Consider the following 18100-nt stretch of genomic DNA (forward strand, 5'->3'; position numbering starts at 1 on the left):
ATATCTAAGCAGGTCTTGATAAGATTTGAATGTGATGCAGATGTTGGCAGCATACAGAAATCCAAAATTATGCACTTCACAAAATCCAGAAAAATAGTATCCTATGTCTACAATATCAATGAGATACCTCATATATGTACATGGGTGTAAATACTTTTGGATTGGAGTTGCTGATAGACACAGGCAATTTCAAGCTAAAGTAAAACACACACACACACACACACACACACACACACACACACACACACACACACACACACCTATCAACCTATGCCCCTATACGGTGTGGATTGGACAAACACTGCCAATGCTGCATTTCAGCAGGTGGAGCAGGCTGTGGTGGGGATTGTGTTGGGTAGGGTGCATGGAGGGAGAGAGAGGTTGGAGGCAGGGAGAGAGATTGGGGATGAGAGGCTAGTTACTCAGAGGGACAGAGCCAGTTTGCAGGCTCTCCTTGCAACACGGTCTTTGTTCTCATAATTGTCTTGGCCTCAATCTCCAGTAACCCATTGTCCCCACACCCTAAACTCAATAGTTTCCACTTCCTCTTTCCTGTCACCCATCCCAATCCACATCCCCACATCACCTTCAGCATGCTCTGCTCCCTGCTGGCTCAGACAACAGTGCATCACGTGCCTAGCCAGTGCACCTGCCATCCCTTTCTCCTGTATTCCTAGCTGGCAGTCTGGCTGTCTCCCTCTGAGCCACTGGCCACAAAACCCCAAAACCTCTCCCTGCATCCTGGCTCTCTTTTCTCCCTCTACCCACCCCACTTGACACAACCCCAACCGCAACCTAGTCCACATGCTGAAATGCAGCACTGCCGCTGTTCGTCCAGCCTCTACCACACAGGGGCAAAGGTAGGTGTGTGTGTGTGTGTGTGTGTGTGTGTGTGTGTGTGTGTGTGTGTGTGTGTGTTCAAATGACTCTGAGCACTATGGGATTTAACTTCTGAGGTCATCAGTCCCCTAGAACTTAGAACTACTTAAACCTAACTAACCTAAGGGCATCACTCACATCCATGCCCGAGGCAGGATTCGAACCAAACTGTAGCGCCTAGAACCGCTTGGCCACCCCGGCTGGCCAAACGTGTGTGTGTGTGTGTGTGTGTGTGTGTGTGTGTGTGTGTGTGTGTGTGCATGCGTGCGCGCGCGCGCGCGCGTTTACTTTAGCTTCAAAAAGGATTATTCCAAAAGCTGCTAAGTTTTCTTTCTTTCTGTGTATGCCTGTCGACAACTCAATGCTTCTGCTTTTCAATACGTTTTCTCCTTTAATTAAAAATATTTACATTCTGCCATCACTTTCCTACAACATGGGCACCTGGGTGAATCACTTTGTGTGGATATAAAATAGAGTGATCACATAGGCTCTGTCATGTGTAGAACAGGTGGCAGACCTCGTTTCATTACCAGGATGCTGGGAAAATGCCATCAGTCCAGTAAAGAGATTGCTTACAAAGCACTTACGCATCCCATCTTAGAATATTGCCCATATGTGCAGGACTCATACCAAGCAGAACTAACAGAAGATACTGAATGTTTATAAAGAAGGGCAGTATGAATGATCACAGATTTTGTTTGACACACAGGAGAGCATCTTGGGACTGCTAAAAAACCTGAAGTAGTACATTCTTTAAGACTGGAGCCAATTATCCTGGAGAAACCTGCTTAAAAATGTTCAAGAACCAGTACTAGTCACAAATCTAAAGATAACTGCAGTTCCGTACATGTGACTCCTGCAGGGATCATGAAGACGAGATTATACTAATTGCACAAGCATCTGAGCATTCTTTATTCCCACACTCCATAAGCAATTGTTTTATAATGTTACAGAGTTCAATTTAAGTGAGAGAGAGAGAGAGAGAGAGAGAGAGAGAGAGAGAGAGAGAGAGAGAGAGAGGTGCATGTGCATTAGGATTGTAGGATCGAAGGATGCAGAGAGAGAGAATTCCCACGTATGTAATTCAGAGAAGCTGATATTGGGAGTTAGGTAGGAGTGTGGAATCCATATAGGATGAACTGTAAAGCAGCCATTGAATTTGAGCTGATTTATCACATACCTGTTTTTATGGGTGCTGTACCATAGACAGGGTAGGATATACTTGTGACAGGACTGAAATAGGATTTACTGGATGGATGCACATGGGTATTACACATTTGATAATTGGTATGGAGTAGGGATGTCTAAATTGCAGACCAAGACATTTACTAGATTGTGGGGTTGGTGGAATACCACTTTTGGAGTATAGGATAAGATTGTGAGTAGGCTATTTCATTTCTGGGTGTGATGATTGGACATTGATTCCTGGCAAAGGATATGGTTAATTTATTCCAGTTTCCTGGGGACAGTTGGAGAATTTGGGGCATGTGTGGAAATGATATAAGAGATCTGTCTAGGTTTGAAGGATTGTAACTGTCTATGAATGTCTTAGTAAAACCTTCAACACACGAAGCAAGGAATTGTTCATGACTGCATATGTGATATCCACAGGTGACTAGGCTATATGTAGAAAAGTAGTTACGTGTTAGGGTATAATTTCCGTCTCTAATGACCATGATGTCAACAGGATACTAAACTGTAACTTTCCTCCTTCCTTCTTTCAGGATGTAATTTATCAGGTGTATAAGGAATGAGGTAGCAGGTTTTAGGTTTTAGGATGCTGGGAGAGGTGGAATTTACCAGTGGCAAGGGCATGAGCATAAGGGCTATTGTTATGAAAAGAGGTCATATCAAAAGTGATGAATTGGAATCATGGTTTAATGGAATGTTGATAGTTTAGAGACAGTTTGCATCCTTGATGTGGGAATGGACAATGGGTTGGAGACATTGGTTAACCAAGGCCAAGATTCCTTCCTCATCCCCAGATTCAGTCATAATTGGCTGGTCAAGGGCCTACTCTCCTCCTCCCATTTCCTTCACTGGAAACACTTATTTGTCACCAGCCTCTCAGACCAAAACCAACCAATAGCCAATATTGAACCTTCTTCTCCTATTTCATATGTCTGTCCACTTGTGAGCGTCCCTCATTCCCATCCAACCACTCACTGGTTACCTTCCTGAAATTCCTTACCACCAAATTAGTCTCACCCTCATTTGCTAAGTCCATGCCCAAAAACATGAGCATATTGTTTGAGAAAAGAACAGCTATCAATAGGTTTGTATAGACCCTGAATTGATTATCCTCCTTGCAGACAAAGGCTCCAGCACTGCCACAAAGACATAAATCATATCAGAAATGAGATCCATCAGAGATGTGTAATGATTATAATAGAGGGAAACATTCCACATAGGAAAAATATATCTAAAAACAAGATGATGTGACTTACCAAATGAAAGTGCTGGCAGGTCGACAGACACACAAACAAACACAAACATACACACAAAATTCAAGCTTTCACAACAAACTGTTGCCTCATCAGGAAAGAGGGAAGGAGAGGGAAAGACGAAAGGATGTGGGTTTTAAGGGAGAGGGTAAGGAGTCATTCCAATCCCGGGAGTGGAAAGACTTACCTTAGGGGGAAAAAAGGACGGGTATACACTCGCACACACACACACACACACACACACACACACACACACATATCCATCCACACATATACAGACACAAGCAGACATATTTAAAGACAAAAAGTTTGGGCAGAGATGTCAGTCGAGGCAGAAGTGCAGGGGCAAAGATGTTGTTGAATGACAGGTGAGGTATGAGTGGCGGCAACTTGAAATTAGCGGAGATTGAGGCCTGGTGGATAACGGGAAGAGAGGATATATTGAAGAGCAAGTTCCCATCTCCGGAGTTCGGATAGGTTGGTGTTAGTGGGAAGTATCCAGATAACCCGGACGGTGTAACACTGTGCCAAGATGTGCTGGCCGTGCACCAAGGCATGTTTAGCCACAGGGTGATCCTCATTACCAACAAACACTGTCTGCCTGTGTCCATTCATGTGAATGGACAGTTTGTTGCTGGTCATTCCCACATAGAATGCGTCACAGTGTAGGCAGGTCAGTTGGTAGATCACGTGGGTGCTTTCACACGTGGCTCTGCCTTTGATCGTGTACACCTTCCGGGTTACAGGACTGGAGTAGGTGGTGGTGGGAGGGCGCATTGGACAAGTTTTACACCAGGGGCAGTTACAAGGGTAGGAGCCAGAGGGTAGGGAAGGTGGTTTGGGGATTTCATAGGGATGAACAAAGAGGTTACGAAGGTTAGGTGGACGGCGGAAAGACACTCTTGGTGGAGTGGGGAGGATTTCATGAAGGATGGATCTCATTTCAGGGCAGGATTTGAGGAAGTCGTATCCCTGCTGGAGAGCCACATTCAGAATCTGATCCAGTCCCGGAAAGTATCCTGTCACAAGTGGGGCACTTTTGTGGTTCTTCTGTGGGAGGTTCTGGGTTTGAGAGGATGAGGAAGTGGTTCTGGTTATTTGCTTCTGTACCAGGTCGGGAGGGTAGTTGCGGGATGCGAAAGCTGTTGTCAGGTTGTTGGTGTAATGGTTCAGGGATTCCGGACTGGAGCAGATTCGTTTGCCACGAAGACCTAGGCTGTAGGGAAGGGACCGTTTGATGTGGAATGGGTGGCAGCTGTCGTAATGGAGGTACTGTTGCTTGTTGGTGGGTTTGATGTGGACGGACGTGTGAAGCTGGCCATTGGACAGGTGGAGGTCAACATCAAGGAAAGTGGCATGGGATTTGGAGTAGGACCAGGTGAATCTGATGGAACCAAAGGAGTTGAGGTTGGAGAGGAAATTCTGGAGTTCTTCTTCACTGTGAGTCCAGATCATGAAGATGTCATCAATAAATCTGTACCAAACTTTGGGTTGGCAGGCCTGGGTAACCAAGACGGCTTCCTCTAAGCGACCCATGAATAGGTTGGCGTACGAAGGGGTCATCCTGTTCCCTTTAATTGTTGGTATGTCTGGCCTTCAAAAGTGAAGAAGTTGTGGGTCAGGATGAAGCTGGCTAAGGTAATGAGGAAAGAGGTTTTAGGTCGGGTGGCAGGTGATCGGCGTGAAAGGAAGTGCTCCATCGCAGCGAGGCCCTGGACGTGCGGGATATTTGTGTATAAGGAAGTGGCATCAATGGTTACAAGGATGGTTTCTGGGGGTAGCGGCTTGGGTAAGGATTCCAGGCGTTTGAGAAAGTGGTTGGTGTCTTTGATGAAGGATGGGAGACTGCACATAATGGGTTGAAGGTGTTGATCTACGTAGGCAGAGATGCATTCTGTGGGGGCTTGGTAACCAGCTACAATGGGATGTGTAATGAGTTAGATTATACATGAAATGGCATACACAGCCACTGTGGGCTGTTTTTGTAATGCTTATTAATGGCCACTTATGACCATTCTTAATCTAATCACATTTATAACTATGGGAATTACTTGTATGAAGGTGTGCTGAAAAGTAACACTTCCAAAAATGTTTTTTGTTAAAACTCTTAAAGATTTTTCATTAAAACAAATGTTTCTAACATTCTACATCCTTATTCTTCATGTCTACATATCTGCAGCCCTGTGCCATTACAGAGGGCTTCAAATTGTAGCATGTAACATGGTGGTGTGTAATGTAACTTTGCTGATTTGTGAGAAACAAAGTACCGTAATTGAGCTTCAAATTTAGGAGTTTGTCTACACACTGAACATCTTCTCCTTCAGCAGGACAATGCAGACCATAAACAAGCACTTTGACATCTGGAACAATCTGATGCCTTGGGTTCACTGTCATCGATCACCCTTCACACAAGCCCGGCTTGGGCCCTTCTGATTTTCATCTGTTTCCAAAATCAAGAACATCTTTGAGGATTTCACTTTCATAGTGATGAAGTGGTGCAAGCAGAGGAGAGGTTGTGGTTCTATAAACAAAGTTAAACATTCTACAGTAGCAGTATCAACAAAATGGTCTCTCATTGGGAGAAATGTGTTCATCACCAGGGTGACAATGATGAGAAATAAATATGTAGACATGAAGAAAACTGATGTAGAATAGCATTTGTTTTATTTAAAGAGCTTCCATGTTCTTCCAAAGAAATTCAGAGGCATTTATTTTCAGCACAAAGGTACTGCTCCTCCACTTACACAACTCATCTGTTATTTTTATCTAATAATCCATTCTAAGCATAACAGTGTTCTAGGTTTGTTTGGTTTCTGGGTTTTATGGAGAAAGCTTTGGGAGATGCAGCATGTGAAAGAGGTCAGCAAGTCAAGGTCTGGATGGTACAAGGGATTGAATGGGGCATTACTTGGGAGGGGTAGGATATGTCCTGTTGGGTAATGGCATTCAAAGAACATAGTAAGAACACAGTAGAATGGATAAATTTTGGAGGTGGGATATGAAGTGGTCTTCTAGTTGTTGGAGAAGAAAGGTAAGAAGGAAGAAAGGACATCTAGAGTTGGATTAAGATTTGAACCATCATCCTCCTAAACACAAGTCCAGTGTAGTTGCTGGAGACCAAGAACTTCAAATTAGGAGATAAGGTGTAAAACATAGGGATCTGTTCGCTATAAATGTCAGTTATATAGTAAATGATTAATTCTACTGCTTTCAATATTTGTATCACACTATGGCTTTTGAAGTATTATACTGAAATGAGGTTTATGAAATTTTTAGCTTCAGGTACGAAATTTTTCTAGCATAGAATTGTGGAAGAAGTCATTGACATTATTCTTGTTCACCTTTAAAGTACCACAATCTTAAAAAGACAAAACTTTTAGATTCGAAGGAAGAAATTGAAATTTTGTACTAAGAATTTCAGAGCAATTAAATCATGCTACATAAAGATGCAGAGAACACATAGTTTTTTTTAAACTCACCAATAATGTGAATACCACACTGATTGTTGTTATAGAAATTATAGATGCCCAATATGGCATCCCCACTACAGTTTTCAGCGCAACACATGGCGTGAACACTGTAACTCCCATGTTTAGGACACCACGGATCAGATAGGTCAGACTTGCCAAGCGGCGGACTAGTTTTGATTTAAATCTGAGATCCAGGTACTGTAAATAATAAATTACTATGTGAGACACAGTAAGTGGATTATAAACTCTATAATTATATTTAATTTTATCTTGAAGTATTTATGAGGAAATGTTTAGTCACCATCTTATTCATCAAATAAATTTCAGCTTCTGGAAAAAGAATTTTTTTCCTCTTAAATCACATTATAACAAGAACTGCCACTTCAAGTGAATCAAATGAGCAGAGAAGAAAATAGGTCTATGATTATGGATTTTTGTACAATAATCTGGCAAAATGAAGATACACTTGACAGAATAAAAATGGCCAGAGCTGGAATACAGACATAGGTAAAATAGTTGTTAATGTGAGGTGGAGTCAAAAACAGTAAGTAATTTCTTGATATCACAGTCATTAGTATAATGCCATCATGGCTTAATGACAATCTACAGTCTGGAAAGCAAATGAGTTATAGCAGAATTCAGTTCATATCTCATTTATGTCAATTTTTATGAGTTACTGCAGTAATCAGATTAATGATCAGAACAAACAAACAGTCATTAACATTTTTGTTCTGTCAAGTCCACAGCATGTGGTTTATTTATCAGTTAGTATCATTGATTATCTATATTCTGTGAGGAAAGAAGTCTATGAATTGGTTTACATATACATTTTCTGCTAACTCTTCCCAGCTAACTAATGTGACATTCCAAAGGCTGTGGCAGTTTTTTGGCATGAGATTAGACCAGTTATCCATATGGTTCATTTCTTTTTTGCCAAAACATTTCCAATAGCCTGAATTATGGTACAGGAGGAGGCTATCTCTGTAAATCATCTTTGCATCATTTCTGAGATGTGTACTGTGAAATGGTCTTGCTGTAAACAGATTCAGTCATAGGATATAGGTGTTACATTGATTCAATCATAAAATTACTTGTAATATACATTGGGCAACAACAAGTTTATCATCTTTTCTAAGTACTCCAAATCCACTTGAGCATATCCAGTCCCAAACTGTTACAGACATATTGCTACTGCAACATGACGTACAGATAAATTCTGGGACAAAATGAACACATTGCAACCTATATACTCATACTGGATCTTCATTTGCTGAGAAAATGACTAATCTATCAGAAAATATTATGTTTTTCCAAACTCAGTTGATACTGTTACTAGCAAATGCTAATTGCTAGACTCAATCTTCATCACAGTGCCTCTCCTTGATAGAAGCTTGTATTCTTTATAGTAAAGCTTCTGAAAACCAGCACCAAACTGTCAATCAACCTGGGAAATGCAGTAGTATGGTTCAAATGGACCACTTTTAAAAAAGATTTTTGCTATTATGTGTTTACAAGTTCATTATCCTGTGCTTATGTTGTTACATGCCAAATTATAGTTCCCAGGTTCCTCCTGGATTCTCCAGTATCTCAATATCATCTTATCAGTTGTTGTGCAGTGTCCTCATTAACACCATACCCTTCCCTGGCCTTCAGTTGTGTCAAACTCTTTCCTCCAGAAGAGAAGTGCTAAGGTGATTCTAAAATTAAGCTGATTAACTTAGTCTCTCTGTATGTGTCCATATAGAACTACTAGTGAAAACAAAACCAGATAGTGCAACACAAAATATTCTAATAATGGTAATGGACATTTGTATCAATCTAAACAGTTCCAGTGGTATTTCAATATAAATACATTATTTTTTGTAATTTTTGTTAATTAGCTACATGAAGTCTTTTCTTCTTCATATATTTTGCAGAAGTCAAGAGTGGCATGTCAGGGTCACCCCACATCACTAAAATAGTGGCAGAAGATGCCACAACTGAGTTTCTCAATTGTTGCAAGTATTATTATCTCTGTCACCAAAAGTTTTCTTCTTCTATCTAACACAGTGTTGAAAACAGTCTAGGAAATTAACAGGTCAATGTAAAAACCGCCAGAATGAGTTATTTCAACCAATAACTATCGTGAAAATAAATGTGACTACATTTAGAATTTTAAGTCCAAAACTTTGCACAAGCAGCGAACAATATAGGATGTGGCACTCTGAAAAGCAGGTTTTCTGTCAATCAAGCAGTCCATTGTTGCATGCATTATTGGTGTTGTGTCTAGTGGTGTGCAACAGAAATGTATGCAAAAATAGCAATTATGTATCAAAATATTTTCACAACAGTGTTAACCATGGCTGTCCCTCTTGGACCACCTCATTCTCCAGAGATCTCAAAAGACATTCCTGTCACCAACAATATGTTTTCACATTGCAAAAACTGTATTTGGTCTACTGTATCTACAAATACTACTACTCATCACCTTTCTGAGTACAGGAAACTTTCTTGATTTCCTATTAATTTCCCATGGAGAATGTCTCTGATAAACTGAGTGAATATCATGCAGTGCACGTATAATTGAAACACAGAGAAGCCATCTACTTTTGAGATCTGTGATAGGATTAATGGGGAACTTAAGCAAACTGAAAATAGTACGATAGGCATTTATCACAGTTTTATCCGGAGTTGTCTTTAGTTGAAACTACCTGGTGCAAAGGGATGTGAAAAGTTGCGAGTTGCTAACTGCAATGCTGTAATATTTCTTTGCAGAGATGGCAAAGACTGTGATATGCTAACTACTCGAGTGAGACATTAATGGAGAACACTGAAGTATGCAATATTCCATTGTGATTAAAAATCAAATAAATTAAATACCTATCAATATTAGCTTACTGTGAATACTTATTTTATCATAAGAAAAATCTCTGTAAATTAGCTTGGCTGAAATATCACAGAGCAACAGGCCTAAAAAGGTAGCTCTGTCTTATTGAAGCAACATGTCAGGACTATGGTGAAAATGTGGAGATGAGAGAAGATGCATGAAGAAACCCAATTAACAAAATTGTGCAATATTGTGCAGCAATCAGTCAAAGTGCATAATCACAAAAATGTGACCTTTAAGTTGGTATGGATAAGAGCAGCCGTGTCACTATGTACTTTCCACACTTTATATCCGAATTTACCATAGAGAAATTGTATTACTCAGTCTATTTATTGCTTTCATGATTTATCCCACATTTTGTGGTCCCTAAATGACAAATAAAACCGCGCGCGCGCACACACACACACACACACACACACACACACACAAATTTGGCACTCTACTCCTGGATAAGCTAAACATTGACCATTCAGCTACAAGGACCACTGATGAGATATTTGCTCTTTGGTTACTATACTCCATAAATGAAGATAATGGAAGACGGGAAGTCTAGAGGTCTGTGACTATGGAGTGCTTATGCAAAAATTGTATGCCTTGATCTCATATTTTATCTTCAAATGAGTAACACATTTCAGGAGAATGCCATCATCAGATTGATTTTACGACAAAAAAGGACTAAACACAGGATACATGCTATTTCATGTGTTGCTAGAAAGATGTGCTCACTAATTGATGAAAGAAAAATACGGATGATTTTGCTACCACCAGTATGTCCTTATATGCAGCATGATCATGTACTATTTGGTGTAATACAATGTATTGCTTCTGTGGAATCTTACCCCACGGTAAGGTAATAGTAACAGCTAGAAATGACACAGGGCTGATTAGAACACTCTCTATTTGCCATATGGCATTAATACAAAAGCTTGTCAAAATGCTTGGCAGCCATGGAGTGAACTGAGCCCACTTTCTGAACAGAAAACCTCTCTCGTGTCATGGCATATAGGTGGTACCCCTAGAGGTGGGGTGGGGGCAATGGAGGTAGCCATAAAGGGAATGACTGTAGATGTCCAATGCTGGGTCAGGGCTAGTGTGAACCCTCAGTGAAAAGGGAGCATCACGATCCACTAGATTAGAGTTGTCCTGATGTGGTGTCCTAGGGGCTGTTAGGCTGTTATACAGAGGAAACCCTTAGATGATAGGTGTCATGAAATGGTGTCCAGGTCCAGGTGATTAGGTAGGTTGTAAATGTATGAGAATTAATGGGTAATGAATCCTGTTTTGGTTTGTCGCATGGCATGACCCCCCCCCCCCCCCCCCCCTTGACCACCACCCATTTGTCAAATAGTTTGACATGTAGAACTGACAGAAACTCTTAGTCACTGAGATATAATTCAAAGACATCATCCATGGTATCTGGCTCTGTAGCTGTGGGCAAGACTGTGCGGGTCAGAGCAAATGATACATCATCGTTCGAAGTGTTGTTCCGTATGGTCCACACTGGCTTGAGCCAATTTATTGAGACTGTCTTAGGCTTGCCATCAGGCAAGATGTCAATTTTGTGAACTTTGTAATTGAGAAACTTGTTTGGTGGCTGGAGTACCAGCTGAACAGTATCATCATGAAGTATGATGAAATCACTGGCAGTTAGTGCCTAGTGGATGAAGGTCCACAAAGTGTTATGCAGCTGTGGAGGGGACACCTGAAGGTGTGCTATTTGCTGTTTGATGTCAATCATGCCTGATGCACAAAGTCTGTCAGTTGAGCAAGTGCTTTACTGCATAAGACCTCCACCTAGGAGACACCATGGTCATCCTTGTGCCTTCCACACAGAGAAAACTCCCAACAGTACCCCAAAAATGGCCTTGGTCCATTGATCCAAAAGGCACTTAAGGGTAGCTTTCAAAGTATATGCCAGCATTTGAAGAGGCCATTGCTTTTCAGGTGCTATGCATAGGTATGGTACTGACAAAAACTGCAGTGGTTGTATAGTTTGTTGAATAATGCTGATTCAAATTGCTGACCTCAATCAGCGATTATAAAGGCAGGGCAACCAAAATTGAAGATTGGCAAAAACCCTGGCCTTTCAGGTATAATAGCTCTATGGGGTTTGATCTCCATCCACAGCATGTCACATCTGATGACCGGGAGTATGTATGGCAGGAATGGCACTTGATGCTGAAGATAGACCAGGAGGTGAGGTACTCATGTTAGAAGCCATGTGAATGACGAAACAGTGTTAATTAATGCAGTGAAAGATATAAAGCCTGCTACTGTGTGGCGTGAAAGATGTTTTTTTGACATGACATGGAATAAGGCAACTTCAGTTACCTTTGTGACCTGGTGTGCTTATTGCAAACCACCTGTCACTTTAGCGTAGCCACACGGCAAGCAACAGTTACGCAAGGTGTCACCAAATTGCATGTGAAACCAGCAAATCCATCTCCTTATGGGCATGTCAGTGTGCAAGGTGTGGTTGCTAGTTATGGAGTTGTTTGTTGTGGTCACAAGAAGCTCACCATCCCATGTGGCAAAGTTTATGTCACATTCAGCAAGAGTCAGATGAGCTCAGTCTGGCTCAGCTGTAATGAGGCAGAAGGCAAGACAAGAATGCCATAAGCTATGTTTGGAGGATTATTTATACATTGTCAGTGTTGCAAAATAGTAAAGATTCTTTCAGCCAATGTGAACTTGCAGTCCAGTGGTCCACATTCATGGAAAATCATCACAAGTTGGACTTGAGATGGGAGTCTGACAACCCAGACGGTCCAGAGCACGTAGTCTGGTGTCAGTTTGAAATCCACTAATATGTACAACCAGCACCAAATCTGTGAAGGTGTCCTGTCCTGAAGCTATTTTTCATAAAGAACTGTTGTAACTGTTGCTCTGGCATCCAGGAGGGGCATCAGAAAAGAGCAGATTTCATTGTGAAAGATTTATTATCAGATAGGGGCAAAAGAATAATGCCACTGATCACATCTGCATGTTCACTGAGGTGACTGAGTAATGTGACAAATTTGGCACTGTCACTTGATATATCATATGTAGTGACGATGCTCTCAACAACTGTGAGCCAGACTGAGTTGATCTGGGCAAAATGACAGCAATTTAGGTTAAGCACTATAATGGATGAGGGTGTCATCAGGGAATGGTCATGCCGACGACCAAGTCAAAATCCGGAATTGTACAGCAGATGAGTGCTCACCATCTATAGTTCAGCCAGTCATAGGAGTCACAGGAATGTCTGAAAATTGTCCATCAGGCTGGGCCACATGTTGTGGTGTGAATGGTTTAAATGAGTTTGAATGTGGTGTGGCAGATGCATCAACAGTTCACTCAGAAATGTGTCTCTTCAAGCAGATGATGCACAGCATTTATCTGGTCTGCTTTCAGAGTAGAGTCTGGAACAAAATCACCTAATAAAGTGTCTGTAGGATTACATTGTTCAGTATCATTTTCCACTTCCGTAGCACTGTACTGATGAAAGTCATGCTTGATTTTGATGAATATGGCTCGTTGTGGAGTCGATTGAAAAACACTGCACACTTACATATGTAAATTGCTGTCCTGCATTGAGAACTGCATTGTATGCCAATTCCATTATGGTTGCATTGTCAACATGTAGTATCCAAATCCAGAGATGTAGGAGCATGAAGATGATTCTTAAGCGGTTGTCATGGGTCACCAGTATGGAATCTTACTTGCGGACAAGATAAGGGTGATAGTAATGACACAGTGCTGGTTAGAACACTCTTTATTGACTATATGGCATGAATACAAAAGCATGCCACACTGCTTGGCAGCCATAGAGTAAACTGAGTCTACCTTGCAAAGAAATGGTTGGTGAGGACACAGTCGATGGTCAGAGAGGTTTGTCTGTCAAGGTATCCTCATAATTTTTTTAAAGTTTTTTGTGTGTATCTTTCATATCAACATACTGTATTTTTCTTTCATCAATTAGTGAGAACATCTGCCTTCTAGTAATAAGTGTATGCTGTGTTCATTTCTTTTATGTCTTACAACAGATCTGATGATGGCAGTCTGCTGAAGCACATTATCCATTTGAAGAAATAAAGTGCAATCTAGATGGACTATTTTTGTATAACTACAAATGAGGGTAATATCAATGTGTTATTTTCAGAGAAAAGATGATTATCTTCTTGGAATAGGTCTAGAATATTAAACAGGGCAAATCTCACGTTATTTCTGGAGTAATATTTCCTCTTTAAAATTTTTGCAATGTAAAAGGAAAAATTTGACACGCTCTTTTTCGTTTGTGTCATGTCTTTACAGGATTTTAACTCTGTCTGTGACTGTCAATGGGCAATTTTTATGATGTGAATGGTACATTGTATACAATGTGCCAGATGTGAGGAACTCTCAACAAAACAAATTAGCCTTGTAACTTAAAAAAAAGATGAATTCTTAATTTTTTGAGCAGCATGAGTACTATGAGCACTATGAGTAATTTAAATGAGAAAATAAACAAACCTGATAGACTGATGTGATTCCAAGGTTAAAGTAGACAGGAACAAACACAAAACAAACTATTGGGTATGCAGCTATTATACCATACAGTGTTTCCCACATAGCACTTCCTCTGTAATAAAGCTCAGATGGATAACCTGAAAAGCATAGATAAAAGTCAAACAAAAAATTCATATAAAATATACCATAAGGTGGCAACCATATAGATTGAACACCAAGTAAGCCATCAGAAAATAAAGTCAACTCATATTCCTCATATCCGAGTGTTATCCTAGTTGTGAGAACTGGTGTGATAAAACCTAAGCAAATAATTTAATTTTAAGAATCACATTTTCACATTTTTGAGGCCACTGAATCTGTGAAATAATCAAGTAAGAAACTGTACAAAACGAGATATTCTCAACTGAAATTGAATATCCAAGACCAAGTGTGTGTGTGTGTGTGTGTGTGTGTGTGTGTGTGTGTGTGTGTGTGTGTTTATTTTATGTTCATGAACTACTAGTTCCAATTCTTATCTGGCTCTATGGTATAAAATGTGCATTGACTTAATAATTAATGACTATTTCCATGTTTATTCAGTGGTGCTTGACCTTGAGGCAGTTGGCTGGAGGGAAGGAATATTCTTTACTGAAATTTTCCTGGGAAGATGTGCTGACAACAGCATTTTACCAACATGTATGTTTCTCATGAAAAGAACTTTCACTCAGCTGTGAAGCAAGAGCTGAAATTATCATTCTGGAAAGGTACAAACTGTGAGAGGCAACATATTACTGTCCGAGCTAAGTGAACTACTTCACAACTTAAATCTAAACTGAGCTCCCCATCCAAGCTGTGAAGACCCATCATGCAGATGTGTTACAGAGGTGTATGTGGTCAGCACACCACTCTCTCAGCTGTTTTTCAGACTTACCAGACCATTGAGCAGCTACTATTTGATCAAATAATCCCTGAATGGCTGAGTGTACCCTGTACCAATCCTCCCACCAAGGAAAAATTCTTGGCAATACTGAGAATCAAACCCAGGTCTTCTGCATGGCAGCCATCTACGCTGATCTCTCAGCCACAGAGGCTGACCTAACTTCAGTCTGCCAGAGTGAAATTCCCACCTTTCAGTATGATCACTACTGAAATGAATAGGGCTTGTTGCCTACAGAATAAATGTAATGTGGTTTGAAACCGAATCCAGCACTAAGTTTCAATTTATTAGGAAGGTTCATGGAATATTGTCAATTGTCTTCTTTTTGTATGTATATAATGGAAATAACACTTTTTTAAAGCACCATTGAAGTAATTTATGTTATAAACAACTTGGGAACAGTTTCTCCCCAACCGAATATCTGTGAGCATGTGTTGGCTTAGATTTAAGGGGAGTAGTGAATCAAAGAATGAGCTTCATGAGACTAAAAATGGAACTGTGCTGTGAAATGAAAACAAAACAATAGCTAAAATAAAGGTAGTCTGTATGAAAGTGCATGTCTTTATTCCATGAAACAAAAATCTGCTGCTGTGGTTTGGTAACAATACTGTGCTGCTCCACCATGCACATTAGAACATGCTTGGATGTTCCTCAGCATCATGTCACAGGGTCATTGAAATATCACTGCTCAAACCTGCCCCCAATCTTCAGCAGAGGCCCTCATGAGATTAATCAACATGTGAGAGGTTTCCTATAATAATGTCACTACAAGTTTCAGCTGGCTCCAAGTACCCTAATTTGAGTTAATGTCAGCAGATAAGACAGGCCATTCCGTTCATTTGATCCCATCTTCCTGGATAAAGTCATTCATGAGCAGCATGCAGAGCACTTGTGCATTATCAGTTTGGAAAATGAACCGATCATTGAAATGTTATTGCTTAGTCCTCACATTATCTTTGGTATTGATGAGAGTTACTTGACATCTATACATGCTACTGGCCTAAAACATGATGGCTGTTTCTTGTATCTTTTTACAAACACAGGAACAGCCTGGGTTCCATTGAATTAAAAAGCATCCATGGTCACAAAGTTCAGATGTTTGTTTTGTTGCTATAAAGATGAAAAGGTACTCACCTAGAAAGGCTTTTACTCCGAGCATGCCTCTAGCAATTGACAGCATCATAGCAAACATAGAAACACTACTGCCTGCAGCAAACACATAGGCAGCTTTAGTGCGTTCCTTGCCTTCCATGAGGTTCCTGTACAATGGCACAGACACGGAGACCAAGATGAACACAACAAACACCACATAATCCACCAACATGTCAGCCATGGTGGCCAGGGAAACCTGCAACAAGAGAAATTATAACAATAAAAATTGTTGTGGTTCATGTCATTTACTCCCGTACAAAGGTAAATGAAGTCTTTTCTGCTGTATAGTGCCACAGCCTTAATGCACAAATGAGAAAAACAACAACCAATAATTGATCAACATTACTTCTTGTTTAACAAAAAAGAATATCACAGTTTAGCATTCCATTGAAGACGAGATCATTAGTGCTGCGTTGGTACAGCTTATGTGAAGTGTCACATTTATTTGTTTATGGACTTATTCCTGTATGATATGATGTATGTATGCAGATCTGCATATCTAAGTCTGTAAAATGTTGCAAACTATCTTTGCAGTCTGATAATTCTATCATTTAAGTGTTTTGTACAATATTCCATGTTTACTTCCTATGAAGATTCCAGTAGACTTTTTGACACTGTGTTTCTTTCTTGTCGTTTATCCAAACTGTGTTGGAAAATGGTCTCTGACTGAAACCAGTCTCTTATTAAAGAATACTTTCAACGGGAGCTTGTAGTGGAACATAATGTCAATTCTAAAACTTACCACAGCTGTGTAACATGATCGACAGAAAACATTTTGTTTCTTTTCTTATTCTCATGCCCCTGTGTGAGACATATGAGACTCGCAACAGAATTTTCACACACCCTTCCTCTTATATTCTTATATTGGTTCCACGAATTCATCCAAAAGAGTTTCCCAAGATCAACGTTGATCTCCTTCCAAAGATTTCCATTTAAGTTCCCTTTACATCTATGTTACACTTTTATGTGAGCTATACCCATTGTTTTGCTGCCTTCTTGGGAAGGACTCCAAATCCCAGTGCAGTATTATTAGGTTCACTAGTGTCTTAAATGCTATTTTCTTTACAGATCCAGTATGCTGTAACAGGTTCGTTCTAACATATCTTAGTCTTCTATTCACCTACTTTCTTCATTTTTTACATGTTTGCCCTTTTTCTATCAGTTCTTAGTATTATCCCTAAATTTATAAATAATGTGACATGCTGCAGTTGTTCACCACTAATCTTGCGGTACTGTTAAGTTCTCTCTCTTTACTGTGGGCATCGTTTTGTACTCATTCAAAGTTACTGATAGCTGTTGTTCATTGAAGAAAGTAGAAATTTTGTGCTGTTCTTTCTGTAGCCCCTTCAGTCATCCAACACAACAGCATCATCAGTGAACCAGCTGATAGTGCTGCTGACCCTATCTAATAAATCATTTATGTTTATTGAAATATGTGTCTGTTGAACATTTTCCATCCATTCTGGGTTGTGTTAGTCAAAAGTATCATAAAGCTAACCAAATATCATCTATGAAGAGACTCCAGGTGACTGTATGATGGATTTTAGTTAACAGTGTGGTAGTGTGCAATGGCTTTGAGGCAAGTTGTTGAAACAATCACACATATCTTGTGAAATAGAAGACAAGGAAAATTCAAAATAACTTTATAGACAATGGGTATGATGTGGCAAATGGAATACAGAGAAAATAATTGTGTTACTAGGCAACAAAACCACAAATTTGAGCTACTTAATTTTTCATTCACATGCACTCCAAATGCAAGCTAATGTCATTTTGAGATTAGTATGCAAAACAGAGTCTAGAAATACATATTACACTATCAATGTGCATCTTTCAGGAATATTACCCAAATAATTTGTAAATAAACAGTTTACAAAAATGTCGG

General features: G+C 40.0%; 1 protein-coding gene across 1 annotated transcript in view; it reads right to left on the minus strand.

Annotated features, from left to right (window-relative positions):
• The window catches only part of LOC124605634 (sodium-coupled monocarboxylate transporter 1), a 327470-nt gene that overhangs the window by 30148 nt on the left and 279222 nt on the right, over positions 1-18100 (minus strand). Inside the window, exons 4-6 of the mRNA XM_047137452.1 lie at positions 16198-16411; positions 14151-14284; positions 6803-6991 (exon numbers count right to left, since the gene is read on the minus strand). Coding sequence (XP_046993408.1) covers positions 6803-6991; positions 14151-14284; positions 16198-16396 — 522 coding nt within the window. The 5' untranslated portion in view covers positions 16397-16411. The remainder of the gene's footprint in view (positions 1-6802; positions 6992-14150; positions 14285-16197; positions 16412-18100) is intronic.

Source organism: Schistocerca americana, chromosome 3, assembly GCF_021461395.2.
Source record: "Schistocerca americana isolate TAMUIC-IGC-003095 chromosome 3, iqSchAmer2.1, whole genome shotgun sequence".
In the NCBI taxonomy this organism is placed as follows: domain Eukaryota; kingdom Metazoa; phylum Arthropoda; class Insecta; order Orthoptera; family Acrididae; genus Schistocerca; species Schistocerca americana.